Here is a 14,739-nt window from a genome sequence, read left to right on the forward strand (position 1 = left end):
AGCTGTTTGTCTTCCTCCTAGGATTCAGACTTGACCAGGCCATGACAATTGCACTGACAGATGGGTTGGCCAGAGAGTTCTCTGCTTTGAAGGGAATAAGTTCTCAGTTGTCGGAGGCATTTCCTTAGAGGCAGAATTATTCCCATTGGGGATATTGAGGTGCGCTTCCTATATTGGACTGAAGGTCAGACAAAAGTGACCTGAGTTTCTGTGATTCTGCCTTCAGCTACGGAAGAAGCAAGCACATGTCGAGAAGGTAGAGAAACTCCAGCAGGCCTTGACCCAACTTCAGGCAGCCTATGAGAAGAGAGAGCAGATGGAGCATCGGTTACGCACCAGGCTGGAAAGAGAGTTGGAATCTCTGAGGCTGCAACAGGTGAGAAATTGAAGGTGGGACTTTGGTTCCTTGGAGTGATTTAAGGTGCTGTCAGATCAAAGCTTAGAAATGACTTTGTGTTTGTAATAGTACAGTACTCCAAATTATGGCTGCTGCAGCACCACCTGGTCACATGAACAAAATTGGGGTGCTTGGCAATCCACTCGCCCTTACAACCAGCCGCAGGAATGCTACACTGTCTCCTTGCCTATCTTTTCCCCCTTTTCCTGCCCTGGTGGGTCTCTTAGGCTTTCCTCCCACCTGGCTGGATCCCTGCAGGTCTTGGACATGTTTCCTGTCCCAGTAGGTCCCATAACCTCCTCTCCCATCACACTTCAATCTATTTATCTTTTTCAAAGGAAAATTATATGTTAGATCAGTTCCTTCTGTGTATCAAGGTAAAGAATTCTGGATAACCATTACTTGAAGAGATGTTTACATTGATATTAATGAGTTGGAGGATGAGGTGCCTAAAAACAACCATGGCTTGCTGCTATCAGTGGCATAAGCAACAAGTTTGTGCATTTTCCAGTCTCTTCCCAGCTGCCACATTCTAGATGAGCCTTGGTGGTACAGTGCTTAAAATGTAGCATTGCAGGTTAGCTCTGCCCACAGCCTGTAGTTTGATTCTAATGGGCTTAAGGTTGATACAGCCTTCCATCCTTCCGAGGTCAGTAAAATGAGGACCCAGATTGCTGGGGGCAATAGGCTGACTCTGTAAACTGTAAACAGAGAATGCAGTAAGGCACTATGGGGTGGTACATGATTAGGGGACTGGAGACTAAAACATATAAAGAACGGTCGCTGGAACTGGGTATGTCTAGTCTGATGAAAAGAAGAATAAGGATGACATGATAGCAGTCTTCCAATATTTCAGGGGCTGCCACAAAGAAGAGGGGGTCAAGCTATTCTCCAAAGCACCTGAGGGCAGGACAACAAGCAATGGGTGGAAACTGATCAAGGAGAGAAGCAACCTAGAACCAAGGAGAAATTTTCTGACAGTTAGAACAATCAATCAGTGGAACAACTTGCCTCCAAAAGTTGTGAATACTCAACACTGGAAATTTTCAAGAAGACAGTGGACTAATTAAGGCACCTGAAGCATGTCAAACTTTCTAGAACTTTCTTGGCAGACAGCTAATATGGGACATAGATGGACTCATAACCACCTAGGCCTTATACTGTAGATGACATAGGTACTTTGATTTGTACCCAAAAGCTTATAATAACCAATGAAGCTGGTGTAGGAACAGTATTAGATGCCAGGCATTCCCATAACCACTTTCATTGCTGCATTCTGGACCAGTTATAGCTTCAGAGTGATCTTCAAGAGCAGTCCATGTAGATCACTTTCAATCAATCAATCAATCAGATAATCAGTGTTTTACCAAGATAGTAAAGTCTCATGTAAGTTCACATGCGTGGTAACTCAGACACAACTCCAGTAAGGCCTCCTGATTCCAGAAAAGACACAGTTAGGGCACCAGACAAATCTGTGTAAAGGCTTCCTGGTCCCAGCTTCTACTTGATTCTAAATTCCAGGGGAAAAATAGCTTGTACCCTAGTTCTGTATTGGGAAACATCTATCCATCCAGTCATTGGTAGATCCCTGGAACTGGGTGTCCCATGCTCCTGTACCCCTTCGTCTTACCAGAATGGAGCTTCAGCCTGTTTCTCTTCATCCAGACCCAACAGGCTCTAGGTATAATGACAATCTTTTGTTTTTATCACTTGGTTGGTTCAGGTTCAAGGTTGACCTTGCTGAGGATGTAGAGTTTGCCATATTCTGTCAAATACTATTAATACGTTGAGATCTGGAAAGACTATGCAATAATGGAAATCTTTCCCTGTAGGAAGCCAATATTGAGACTGCTGTTGAACTACTATTTATGTACTTTGGCGGGCTTCGTTCCAAAAACCAGAAATACTTTCCCGTAGGATATTTTTCAAGTTATATGTAACTCTGCTTTCTTTTCCTGGTATAATTGGCTAGAAAACTGCCGTTATAACTCAATGAAGTATACTGAGTGAAAAAATATCTACTATCTTGTGTGCCAGAACTGTAAGGAAATCTTCTGAGGAGCATTCTACAGGGGGGAAAAAAATCATTGTGAGCATCTGAACATTGTGTCTTGCATATCTTTTAATTTTCTCATTGCGTTGGCCCCAGAGGTGGTATTCAGCAGGTTCTCACCAGTTCTGGAGAACCGGTAGTGGAAATTTTGAGTAGTTCGGAGAACTGGCAAATACCACCCCGACTGCAGATTTTACAGTATCCTTCCCCTGCCACGCCCATCAAGCCACGCCCACCGAACCAGTAGTAAAAAAATGTGAATCCCACCACTGGTTGGGACCCCTGGTACATATTAATTAATTTCTTAGACCGGTGTTCCTCTACCTTGGCAACTTGAAGAGGTGTGGACTTTAACTCCCAGAATTCCCCATGCTGGCTGGGGAATTCTGGGAGTTGAAGTCCATACCTCTTCAAGCTGCCAAGGATGAAGAACACAGTCTTAGAGCTTTCTACTGACTGAAGAATTGTCAGTTGGTGAAATATCTGTGTTTCCAGTCTCTCACAAGAGAAAGCTCTGCCATTAAGGGAAGGAAAGCGGCTATCACAAGAGGGAAACCAAAATATCTGCTCTGTGGTGTTTCCTGCTTCAAACAAAACTCCTAGTTGCTCTCAGCTTCCCTGGAGGACGTTTTCTTGAAAGCCAGCTACCAGCACAATCAGTTTTTATGAACGGAAAGACACAAGGTGCTGTGGAATAGAAGTGGCCGTGGACTTTTTGCCCATTGAAAATTGGCATAGCCGTAAAGTCTTTATCAGTAACGAAGACTAAAAGTGTGCAATCAAAACAAATATGTTCTTGGTTTCTCCTTGAGTTCCAACCTTCCCAAGTCACCTCTTTCTCCTGCATTGAATGTTCAATTGTAGACTCCATCAAGGAGAGAGATCACTCTTTCTTGACACCAATCAATCTGTCAGGGCTCCCGCAGTTACCCCCCTTTAAATCATGAGTCTCTAGCCGCATTTTCAAAACTTAAAGAAGATTTATTAGGAGTAAACATGCCAGCTCTGCCTGGGTGTAGCTGACTCTGAGACATATCATTCATTGTCACCCTTGACCCTGGCTTTCGCCCACCCCCTGGGTGTATCATAATTCATATTCTCCAATGGGACACATCCATAGCCAAGAGTCATCAATCACACTCTTCAGTTAGAATTTTGCGTGACAAAAACTTCAGTCGCCTAGAAACTATATTTGAAAACATTTATGGAATGCAAGTTGCCCACTGCTCCCTCCTTTTCTGTTGGTAACTCTAAAAACCATAGAAATATTTTATGAGTTGACACAATCATTCGCTCAAACAATGTTTTACCAAGATAGTAAAGTCTCACTTAAGTCAAGCTTCGTTCTTAGTGACTATGTGGAACTCATGGTGTTTCCCATGGAGTATGGGAGTGTGGAAACAGATCCAACCTGATGAAAGCTTCCGGTTGTCACATATGGAAACTAGACTGAAATACACAATGCATAATACATCCATACATGTGTAACTCCATAGATAATGGACCCTTGGTGGTTTTAGTGAGAGACGCAAAGCCAGACCAGATGAATGTGTGAGCTTCTTCTTGCCTGTGAAATGTGTACTAAAAATGGTTTAATAGAGCCATCTTCCTTTATTTCAGAAACAAGGGAATTACCAAGCAGCCCCTGTGCCTGAGTACAACGTCCCAGCCTTAATGGAGTTAGTGCGGGAGAAGGACGAGAGGATCCTGGCTTTGGAAGCCGACATGACCAAGTGGGAGCAGAAGTACCTCGAGGAGAGCACCATCCGGCACTTTGCCATGAATGCTGCAGCTACAGCTGCCACAGAAAAGTAAGATGGGTTGATTTCATTTATTTATTTAATCACATTTATAGAGAGGGTTGAATGATAGGCTTGTCAGTCTTCCATGGATGTTGGGTGAAACCCAAGGGCTTTTGAGATCTTTTTAAAGCTCGCCATAGACCTCTTGTGAGACATTGAGAGATTTCGTTGTCTCATGTGATTATGGAGATACAAAACATATCTCTCTCCTTCCTTCCTTCCTTCCTTCCTTCCTTCCTTCCTTCCTTCCTTCCTTCCTTCCTTCCTTCCTTCCTTCCATCCCTCACTCACTCACTCACTCACTCACTCACTTCTCCTACTCTTCCCTTCCCTTCATTCCTTTTCCTTTCCTTCCCTCCCTCTCTCCTTCCTTCCCTCCCCCTCCCTCCCTCGCTCCTTCCTTCCTTTCATCCCCCATTCATTCCTTCTTCCCTTCCTTTCCTCGTTTCTTTCCTTTTCTTTAGTTTCCTTTCCTCCCTCCCTCCCTCCCTTCTTTCCTTCCACTCTTTGGTAGTAGATGGAGGTCATGAGGATGTCATGACACACCTGGGCACCTTGTTGCCACCCCAGGATGCCAATGGCAGAGGAAGTCCTAACCTTTAATGAGTAAGCACCCATTGAGCATCCAGAGGCAGCTAGACGTGGCCTGTGGTCTCTTTGGCAAAAGAACCACACAGAAGAAGTATGAAAGACATTCCATTATGATTATCATAATTATGACTATGATTATCATCACGATTATCATTATGAGAGACAAGAAAGCTCTTGTACCTAGAAATTTCCCGAGTAGAGAAGCAGATAATTAGATCGATGAAAGGAAGGTTCTTGGATTTTGATCCCGTCAGTTAAAAGCCTTTTGGTTTTCTTCCCCCCCTGTTGCTAGAGATACTTTGGCCACCAACCACTCCCGCAGTGGCAGCTACAGTGAGAGTTCCCTGGAAGTCCGCATATGGCAGGAAGAACAGGAGACGATGCAAAACACCCAAAAGTGTCAGGACATGGAATACACGTAAGGAACAGCTGTGAAATAGCTGCCATGGGATTTGAATTAAGATACGGAGCTCTGAGGCTCCCAGCAGTGTTTAATAAGCATGTTCTGCTTTTCTGGCATATAAGGCCCTAAACCACTTGGGAACCAGATCCTGAATATTGATCCTGAGCATTCACATTAGGAAACTGGTTGGTTGCCAAGAGTGTTAGAAAGGGTCCCTCTGACTATACTTTGACTAAATGTCCTCTTGTTTGTTACTGGTGGGCAGGGCTTAATGAATGGTCTCCACCTAGAAGATCCTGGAGCATCATCTCTTGCATTTTGCGGGCACCACGCACCCTGCGCCCGGCTTTTCTTGTGCTAATGCTATAGGACAGGGGTGTCAAACTTGATTTCATTGAGGGCCACATCAGGGTTGTGTTTGACCTTTGGGGGGCCGAGTTGGCATGGCCGGGGTGGGCGTGACCAACTCGACGTCACTCCTGTTGGGGGCGTCTGTGGTTGTCTGAGCAATCTGCCATCGAAAACAGGCTCCTGAGCTCCATTTTTGGCTCCCATGGCCTTCTGCAACACTCTGCCAGTGAAAACGGAGCTCCATTTTCACTGGCAGAAGGTTTCAGGAGGCTGTGGCAGCCAAAAATGGAGCTCAGGAGCCTGTTTTTGCTGGCAGAAGTACTGCAGGCCGGTCCTTCTTTGTCTCCAGGGTGGCCCCGCGGGCCAGATCTAAGTACCTTGCGGGCCGGATCTGGCCTGCAGGTCTTGAGTTTGACACCCCAGCTATAGGAAAATACTATGGATTAAATCAGCTCAGTTGATCATGGCAGGATTAAAGGAAACCCTAACTGGGATCAAAATATATATTTGAATATAGACTGAGAAAGGGTTTTTTTCCAGATACCTACTCCTCTTTAGCTGGGGCCAAGTGATCTCTTTAAGTCTGACTTCAATAATATTATTACATCCACATTTACCGCTGTAATAAATTATTACTATTACTAGAATAAAGAATCTGTATGCAAAAATCATTGAGAAAGATGCCATGATCAAGGTCCTTCAGCAGCGATCCAGGAAAGATACCAGCAAAGGAGATTCTGCAAGTTTGCGACCCGCTCAGTCGGTGCCATCGATAGCTGCTGCTACCGGAACGCACTCCCGTCAGACCTCCCTTAACCACACTCAGGGCGTTGAGGAGAAGAAAGAGGAGAAGTCCTGGAAAGAAAGCATTGGTGAGCTTCAGTTCATATGTGATATGAAGCAACAATTGTTGAATAGGCCAGTTTTGTTCAGACAACATGCTAAACCCTGTATTGTCTTTTATCAACTGCACTGGCTAGGTCCATGTCACTTGTTTATTTCAAATCAAGCAAAGAATCTTTATCACTCAATACAATGTGTGAACCCGTACTTGGCATGTAAACTTGGACCTGGCAAAGACCTACTAACCTCATCAACTTTAAGATGTGTGGACTTCAACTCCCAGAATTCCCCAGCCAGATTTGCTGGCTGGAGTGTTCTGGGAGTTGAAATCCATATATTTTAAAGAGGCTGAGCTTGGGAAAACACTATGTTAAAGGAAGATAAAAGTATTGTATTTCACCCATATGATGTTGCTCCATCCTCATTTGGGGTGGCTTGCTGTTTTTCCCAATTCTGTCTCTTGATTTATTTAGTCGACAGTTTTATGAAGCATTACTTTTAAGAAACTATTTTAAGGACCAATCAATAGTAAACAAGGCAATAGAGAAAATGATATTGAAATAGGATATTTTATTTGCCCAGTATCCTACTTCAATATTGTGTGGTGACAATAGCACAAAGCACAAAACAATTTGTAAAAATATGTACACACTGTATGTACATATACGGAAGATGGCCTGATGTTTTTATGTTTTGTTTGTTTATGTTTGTTTTAAAAAACAATAGAAATTTAAAATAAATAAATAAATAAAAATAAATAAGTAAAAAAATATATATTGTGTGGTGACCAGAGATTTACTGCATCGCTATTGGTTCATGCTTTCAACAAAGTTATAAAGATATAAATGGTGGAACCAGATGTACCCCCACTGATAGTTGTAAGTCTGTGTGTCTGGAAAGTGTGGCTTTGGGTCACACAACATGCTAAACCAGGGAGGGCAACTATGGCAACTTTACAACCTGTGGACTTCAATTCCAGAATTCCCAGTCCAACATGGCTAGCTCAGTTGAAGTTGAAGTCCACGGGTCACACACAATATGTTTGAGCAAATAATTCATATTATGTACCAATAGAAGAGAATATTTGTATCTCAGGATTGAACTGAGGAATCCTTGCTGCTCTCTAAGCTTCGATGTTTTTTTGCAGAAGTTTCATTATCCAACTAGGTAATATCTTCAGTGCTAGACAGTCCCAGCACTGAAGATGTTATTTAGTTGGGTAATGAAACATCTGCAAGAAAACAACAGTTCTGACCTGGCTCCCAAACACGACAAGCCCTCTGTAGTTAAATAAATGTTTCCTTTATTAGGAGCACCAGCAGCCCTGGCAAAAAGTCTCTTTCCCTCCCTCACAGCAGGCTAACAAGTCTACCTGGCTGGGAGTTGAATTATCTGCCACACCTGTTTATCTCCGCCCCCTGCCTTTTATCCCCAGAACTAGGGTGGGGCTTCACTAGCAGTGATGGCTCTTCCGTCCCGAGGAGCAGCCCATAGATTTCCACTGCTCTCCTCTCCTCTGCTTTCTGCATATCTGCGTGTCAGGCACTGGACCCAGCTGTTCCTCCTCTTCCTCATCAGCCACCTCCAGACCTGGGGGCTGTTGACTCTCACTCTGAGGGCTGATGGACGGCCCAAGCTCCGCCTCTGTCTCTCTCTCTCTCTCTCTCTCTCTCTCTCTCCCAGCTCCATTCCCTCTCCCCCTCGGAGCTCTCAGGTTGCCTTGATGCTGGCCCTGACTCCCTGACCACCTCCTCATCTGATTCGGCTGCTGGAGGGGCCGACGGCTGACAGGCCACAACAGCAATCAAGCTCAGAGAGCACCAAGGTCTCCATGTCTCATTCTGGCTTAACACAATGGCCTTTTTCACACAACGTGCTAAGATGTAGACTACAAAAGCACGTTATCCGAATTTTATTTAGTTTTTGGACTCTGCTGTCTGCACACTTCTTTAAGCCTCAGGACTCTTTATATCTGGACTACCTCTCTGGAACTTCTTTCCAGCTCTCACTCCAAAGCTAATACTTCCCTAGGGTTTTACTTACTTCTGCCGTATGGGCAGTTTTCCCTTCTTCATAAATTGCTGCTGGAAGCATTCCACCAGCTTTGTTCCCAGAGCAGCCAAAATGGTTGTGAACCTTCAGCCCTGTCACATCATTTCAGCCAGTTTGCATCACTGCCATGAGTATAATGTGGTCGGAAAAGATAATCTGGCTCCTTCCCAGCCTTTCCTTTTAGAAGGAGCCAGCAAGTTTGAGAAACATCAGCATATTTAGCTGGGATTGGTTGCGAGAAATATATTTTAAGGAAGACAGTAATCTATGATGGGCAACCTATATGCTACTTAATGCATTTGTTTAGTGTTGTTTACAGGAATTTGCAAAAACAGTGAGGTTAAAAACACTGAAAAGTGTGACTATTAGTAATGACCAAGAGTGCAGGTTGGTGCTTTGAAATAACCCCCATTTTGTCCCAAAGGTGTTTTTTTTTTTTCAGCTGGACTTTCTGGTTTCAGCTGGACTTTCTGGTTTTTCTTTGAAGACATTTTGCTTCTCATCCTAGAAGCTTCTTCAGCTCTAAGAGCTGAAAGAAGCTTCTTGGCTCAACGCTGAAGAAGCTTCTTGGACTTCTGACTCTCTCTAAAATAAGGCATTAGCATCAAATCACAGCTTTTTGCTTTTCCATAATAGTATGCACAAGTCATTTCTATAAAGATCTGTCAGTCTGATCTGTAAAACCCCAAGTCAGTTTCATTCTTTTCCACATTAAGCATGAAGTTCAGAAGCGGTTTCCATGTGGAAACAAAAATACTTGTGTTCTTTTCTTTCATCAGAGTAGTCGGCCTTGCCATTTCCGCCAACTCCATCAACTTCTGGAGCCATTCTTCCATGGTAGGAATCAAAGTGTCACCTGATTCTTTTTCTCCCCACCCCAAATCTTTCCTCACTTCACTTCCCCCTTTCCCCTCCCCCTTCACTGCTCTTCATTTACTTTTGTATTTTGTGTTTTATAACACTCTATAACTTAATAAAAAAATGCTGAAGAAGCTTCTTCAACAAGAAGTGAAACGTCTTCAAAGAAAAAAACCAGAAACTCCAGTTGCCTCTTGAAAAAAAAAAAAAACACGACCTGGAAGACTGAAAATCTCCATAGACATTTAACTCCCATTTTGTTCCCTTTTCAATGGCTATTAGTTAGAATAACCAGCAGTATGTCATCTATAAGAAGCTTAACAAATATATTTCTATCCTGGCTTACCACTCCAGTAAAAAGCCAAGATCAGGAAACCAACTAAAGTCTCCAATCTCCAAATTCAAGTTTGTGAGAGTAGAAGCAAGCCAGGAATCCAGGTTTAGACAGTTAAGTTTCCTTGGCAGCCTAGATCTTGGGTTCTGAAGTCACTCTTGTTTGTAATATTACTTATTATTGGTCAGACTCCCCAGGAATTTTAGCTTAGAGTTTTGTGTGCTTGTTGTGACCATTCTGTACAAAATGTAGCTTCTTTGCATCAGACGTTGCAAAATTTAACCTGTGTGTTCTTGAAGGAAACCATAGGAGAAATATAATGGAAAATATCTTGGTGTCCATGTTGTTCTTTTCTTGAAGGTTTGCTGTTAGGGAAAGACACTTCTGAGCAGCCATCCATCCCTTCGTTGACCCTTCCAACTCCTTCTTTGTCCTCTACAATGTCTTCATGGCCAGTCACCATCTGCCATGCTAAAATGGGCAGCAAAGACAACAGCACCCAGACGGACAAAGGCACAGAGCTTTTCTGGCCGACTGCAGCTTCTTTTCCGGGTAGAGGGAAGCTGAGTCACTGTTCCGTCAGCAGTCCAGCCCTGAGGCACATCACAGGCAAAAATTCTGGGGAGAAACCAGGTGAGTAGTTCCAAACGCATTGATCCCGGGAACATGACTAGCAGGATCTATAAACTTGCGATTTGTAGAATCTAGAGTTTTGAAAATCTGCTTCCAGGAAAAGCAAAATGCAGGTAGTTCTCAATTTGTAACTTTAATTACTGTTGTAAGTCATGTCAATCATTCATTCATCATCACACGACTAATCCGATTTTATGACTTTTTTTGTTAGCAAATTACCGTGGAAGTTAAGCAAATCCACTATTAGTAAGCAAACTTATTGTTCGCAATAGCCTTTTTTTTGCCAGAAACTGATAGTAAATGTGGTTTAAAACATGTCCTAATTGTGGTCATGTGACAGCAGGACATTGCAAACAACCATAAATGAAGGCCAATTGCCAGTCACTGAAAATACAAACATGTTTTGAGAGGGATGCTAGCTGTTGGAACTTCAAATCTGGGTTGTAAATACATTTGGGGGAGGGTCTGTTGTAAATTACCGGTAAGCGATGACCGGCCATAAGTTGAGGACTACCTGTAAAGTAAAATTCAGCTGTAGATATACTGAAAAGTTGCTTATAAATATTTTAAGTAAGTGAACAAAATGCAAACTTATTGAAAGGTGTACAGATTCAGAAATTATCTATTTTCTACCAGTTGACGATCTTCCTCTTGGAAAACTCTCAGCTGTTATTTTTAGAATGATTGATCTCTTACTGGCCTTACGAGTTTAAAGGGGTTCTATGTTTTAATTTGCTTCCCTGTGGCACTCCTAGGAATGTTTTTTCTATTCCTTTGCACAACGTTGAAATGGAAGCCACTTGTACCAAGAGCTTTGCAAATCCTGCAAGTTTAAGGCATGTTTTATTTAGTAATGGCTAGGATCGCCATTGCCTGAAAGAACGGTCTTAAAAGCAGGTAGCAAAATTAATTACCCAATGCAATGGCAGCCTGGAAAGAATGTCATGTGAATTGTGTGTGCGAGACGCGTCCCAAAACATGGAGGAAAAATGACTTGTGTAGATTGGCTTCTATACAAAAACATGCAATTTGGCCCTGAGACTTGACCCATTCTTTACATTGTCTTCCTCCCTTAGAAAACTCTTCCAGCTGTGGGAAGCTCCTGGACAGCAGCAGAAGCAGAGTTAGCCAACTGCTTCACAAGCCTGAATTTCCAGATCCAGATATGATGGAAGTCCTTATTTGAAGCCATCGAGCTTTTGCTGCTTTTGGGGGAAAGCACCTCTTCACCCTGGAGAGAGAGAGGAAAAAAAAGGGGGGGGGGGTGTTGTTTTCATTGCTGCGCTTGAATTAAAAATCGTGGAGGACACCACAAAGTTGGACCAAGGAAGTTCGAACCTAGAAGAAAACTCCAGGTGAATCTGAGCTGAGGAGAGCAAGAGGACTCAGAATGCTGGAGATAGAACATTTGGGAGGTCTGCTATGTACAGTGAACCATGCTGTGGATTTGGAGGGGTGGGGAAAGTCAAGACATTATAGGAATCAGAGGACGTTTCTATGGAGGATGTGTTTGATGTGCCAGGAGCTGTTCTCCAACCACGTAACTGGTATCCTCATTGGGTGGTAGGTTGTCCACATGGACTTTTTTGACTTGTATTCGCAATTCTTGGGTGAGGGAGCAGGACTTCCAAATATCATTCTTTTAGCTGCTACCTTCTTCCTGCTTTTCCTTTTTGATCCCTCCATCACCTGGGTTTGCTTCTACTGTTTGTCAATCAGTCCGACGTAGATCTCTGGTAGAACAACATTTAGACAGGTTAATCCTAAATTATTTCCGTGATCTCTGGGTCTACAGAGGTCCCTGACTGCTGTTGACAGCAGAGGAAAATGGATTGAGATCTGGGTGTTCAATGCACGAGAGCCACGATTTGCTGACCTTATTCCGTAAGATCATCTGCATTATGAAAGTAAGCAACCAGTGAACAAATCAACCGAAAGATCTCCAGTTCCTTCAAATTTAATTTATTCTGGCTGTGTCAGACCTCAGCTCATTTAGGCCTAAAATTAATAATCCCCAGAAGCATCAAATGAGATTTCTTCCCTGGATTCATAGCAAAGATGCACCCACAGCAAAATCCCCGACGGAGACCACTCCATCCAGAGGTCATGCATCTGAACAAGTCAAGTGTGAAGATAACACATCTTAGGATCAGCTTCACTGACTTTCCATTAGATCTATTTATGACCTGGTGCTAGATAAGGTGTCTTTGAATCTCTGCCATAAGCTGGAATGTTGAAAGAGTCATAATATAATGTAGGAAGTAGTTAACACAGTGGTCCCTTCCAGATGGGGCCCAATATGCAGCTGTTTTAGTATTCTCCTCTCTTGTGTAGTATAGTGCCGGCTATGTTGTACTCTTTCTGAAGAAAAGTGTGCCTGTGTACCTTGGTAAGAGTCCTTAGTCCATGTAGCAGTGTTCTGATTTTGCTCTGACTCACGAACTTTCCTCTTCGTCAGATGTTAGTTGAAAACAAAACGCCTCCCAAGGCTTGTAGTAGATGCTACTTCCCGGAGTATCTGTAGATAGTAAGGTTATGCAAATTTCTTTTTCCTCTTTCCCTTCTTCCTCTATAGACCAGAGAGACAGTCTTACTGCCTCTTGTTACAGACATGTTTTAAATCCAAGGCAGGGAGGCCCTTGTTCTCTTTGGCAAAAAGCCCCAAATGCATTGAGGCCCAGTTTTATGTTTTATCCAAAGCATAAATAGCAGGTTCTCGAATTCTGACTCTCTGTGGTCAAATTTCTCTCCACAGACGATAAAGGCAAAGACGTACACTGGGACTCTATGTAGTGTTGCTCGCTCATTGTTGTTTCTGAGGGGCAAAAAATGGCAAACTAGAAGAGAATTAGTCTAAAAACAGCTTCTTTATATATTTATATGTATGTACACTTAGACGTACATGCCTTGCCACATTTCGTTAAAGACCAGGCCTTCTATTTATAACTTCCCAACGGTACATTTACGTCCAAGACTCCACTTGCAAACAAGGGGTGAATTGTTACCATCCTTTTGTGTGTGCAAACTGCAGGCAGCTTTCCCAAGCCAAAATAATCAGGACATTAAAATCTTGTTAATCTGGCTGCATGCAAAATAATAATAATGTGACTGTAGATTTTTAGATGCCAAAATATGAAGGCCCCAGAGTCTAAGCAAAGTAGGTGGGGCCAAAACCTATGGGTCTTTTTTTGCACTGGGGGGGTGGGGTGGGGAGAAGGTTAGCTAGATTTTCTAAGCAAGTTGCAAACGTCTAATATCCCTGCCCCCTTTTTCCCTTAACCAACCTGGTGCGGTCCTCAAGCTGATGGAAGTTCACCCCCATTCCAGTCCATCCTATTTAGAGCAGGGGTGTCAAACATGATTTCATTGAAGGCCACATTGGGGTTGTGTTTGACCCCGGGGGGTGGGGCAGGGTGAGCGAGGCCAGCTCGACATCACTTGTGTCGCGGGCGCCTGTGGTGGCCTAAGCGCTCTCTGCCAGCGAAAACAGGCCCCCGAGCTCCGTTTTCAGCTGCGACAGCCTCCTGCAACCCTCTGCCGGTGAAAATGGAGCTGCAGAGGGCCTCCTGTAGCCTTCACGAGTTCCGTTTTCACTGGCAGAGGCACTGCAGGCTGGTCCTTCGCTGTTGCCAGGGTGGCCCCGTGGGCCAGATCTAAGCACCATGCGAGCCAGATCTGGCCCCCGGAGCTTGATTTTGACACCCCTGTATTAGAGCATAATTTATCTATAGTATTTGCATTTGTAGAGTGGCTGCTATAATTGTAAACCAATGTTTTCTAGCTTGCTCAATACCTGATCTACGTGCTGCTGTGGTGTTATCCTGCCTGACATTTATATAGCATTATGTAGTTATATTCCAGGCAAAGGGATTGTAAGATAATGTCAATTTTCCCTGTTGTGTTTCTGTTGTGCAGATTGGCTACTGCAGAGCATTGTACAGCTTGAAAGTGTTTGTATATATACATAGCGTCTCATCCTCCATAACAAATATGGGTGACTCTGACCAGCCAAAGAATTTTCTCCTGTTCTCTGCTGCTTAAATTTGTGCCTTAATATTGTATATAATAAATGTATACAACTGCGGTTTTCAAACCATTTATTTGATGCAAACGACTACATCACCCTAGTACTGTACCTAACTCAAAGATTGGCAAATTAGTGCTTGAGGAAAGCATCCTGTTCCAAAGAATGCTAAACCCTAAATCTTGCTTATCATATCATAACTGGGTTGATATAACATGCTCTGCTCAAAGTGGACTTCAATGGTCCACTCTAGAACACATTTTATGACAACAGAAGAATTCCCACAACTTGCTGAACCACAGACTACCCACTCATGAATTATCCAAATTTAGGATAAACCTTGAGTTTATCCTAAACCATCTCCATGCTCAACATATAGTTAGTAAGAGAATTCACTG

At 43.3% G+C, this 14,739-nt stretch overlaps 1 protein-coding gene across 3 annotated transcripts in view; it reads left to right on the forward strand.

The window, feature by feature from the left end:
• AMOTL1 (angiomotin like 1) overlaps positions 1–14,400 on the forward strand; it is a 93,501-nt gene extending 79,101 nt beyond the window's left edge. For 2 of the 3 annotated variants that reach the window (XM_026675591.2, XM_026675592.2), the window contains 6 exons: positions 227–376; positions 4,071–4,261; positions 5,136–5,261; positions 6,243–6,469; positions 10,045–10,317; positions 11,394–14,400. In XM_026675591.2, the coding sequence (XP_026531376.2) occupies positions 227–376; positions 4,071–4,261; positions 5,136–5,261; positions 6,243–6,469; positions 10,045–10,317; positions 11,394–11,503 (1,077 nt within the window). In that variant the 3' untranslated portion in view covers positions 11,504–14,400. Of the gene's footprint in view, positions 1–226; positions 377–4,070; positions 4,262–5,135; positions 5,262–6,242; positions 6,470–10,044; positions 10,322–11,393 lie in introns of all 3 variants that reach the window. The other variant, XM_087966172.1, reaches the window with a different exon arrangement.
• The last annotated feature ends 339 nt before the right edge of the window (positions 14,401–14,739 follow it).

Source organism: Notechis scutatus, chromosome 5 (genome assembly GCF_049901735.1).
Source record: "Notechis scutatus isolate UNSWTSFEM ecotype Mainland chromosome 5, rNotScu1.2, whole genome shotgun sequence".
Taxonomy (NCBI): Eukaryota; Metazoa; Chordata; class Lepidosauria; order Squamata; family Elapidae; genus Notechis; species Notechis scutatus.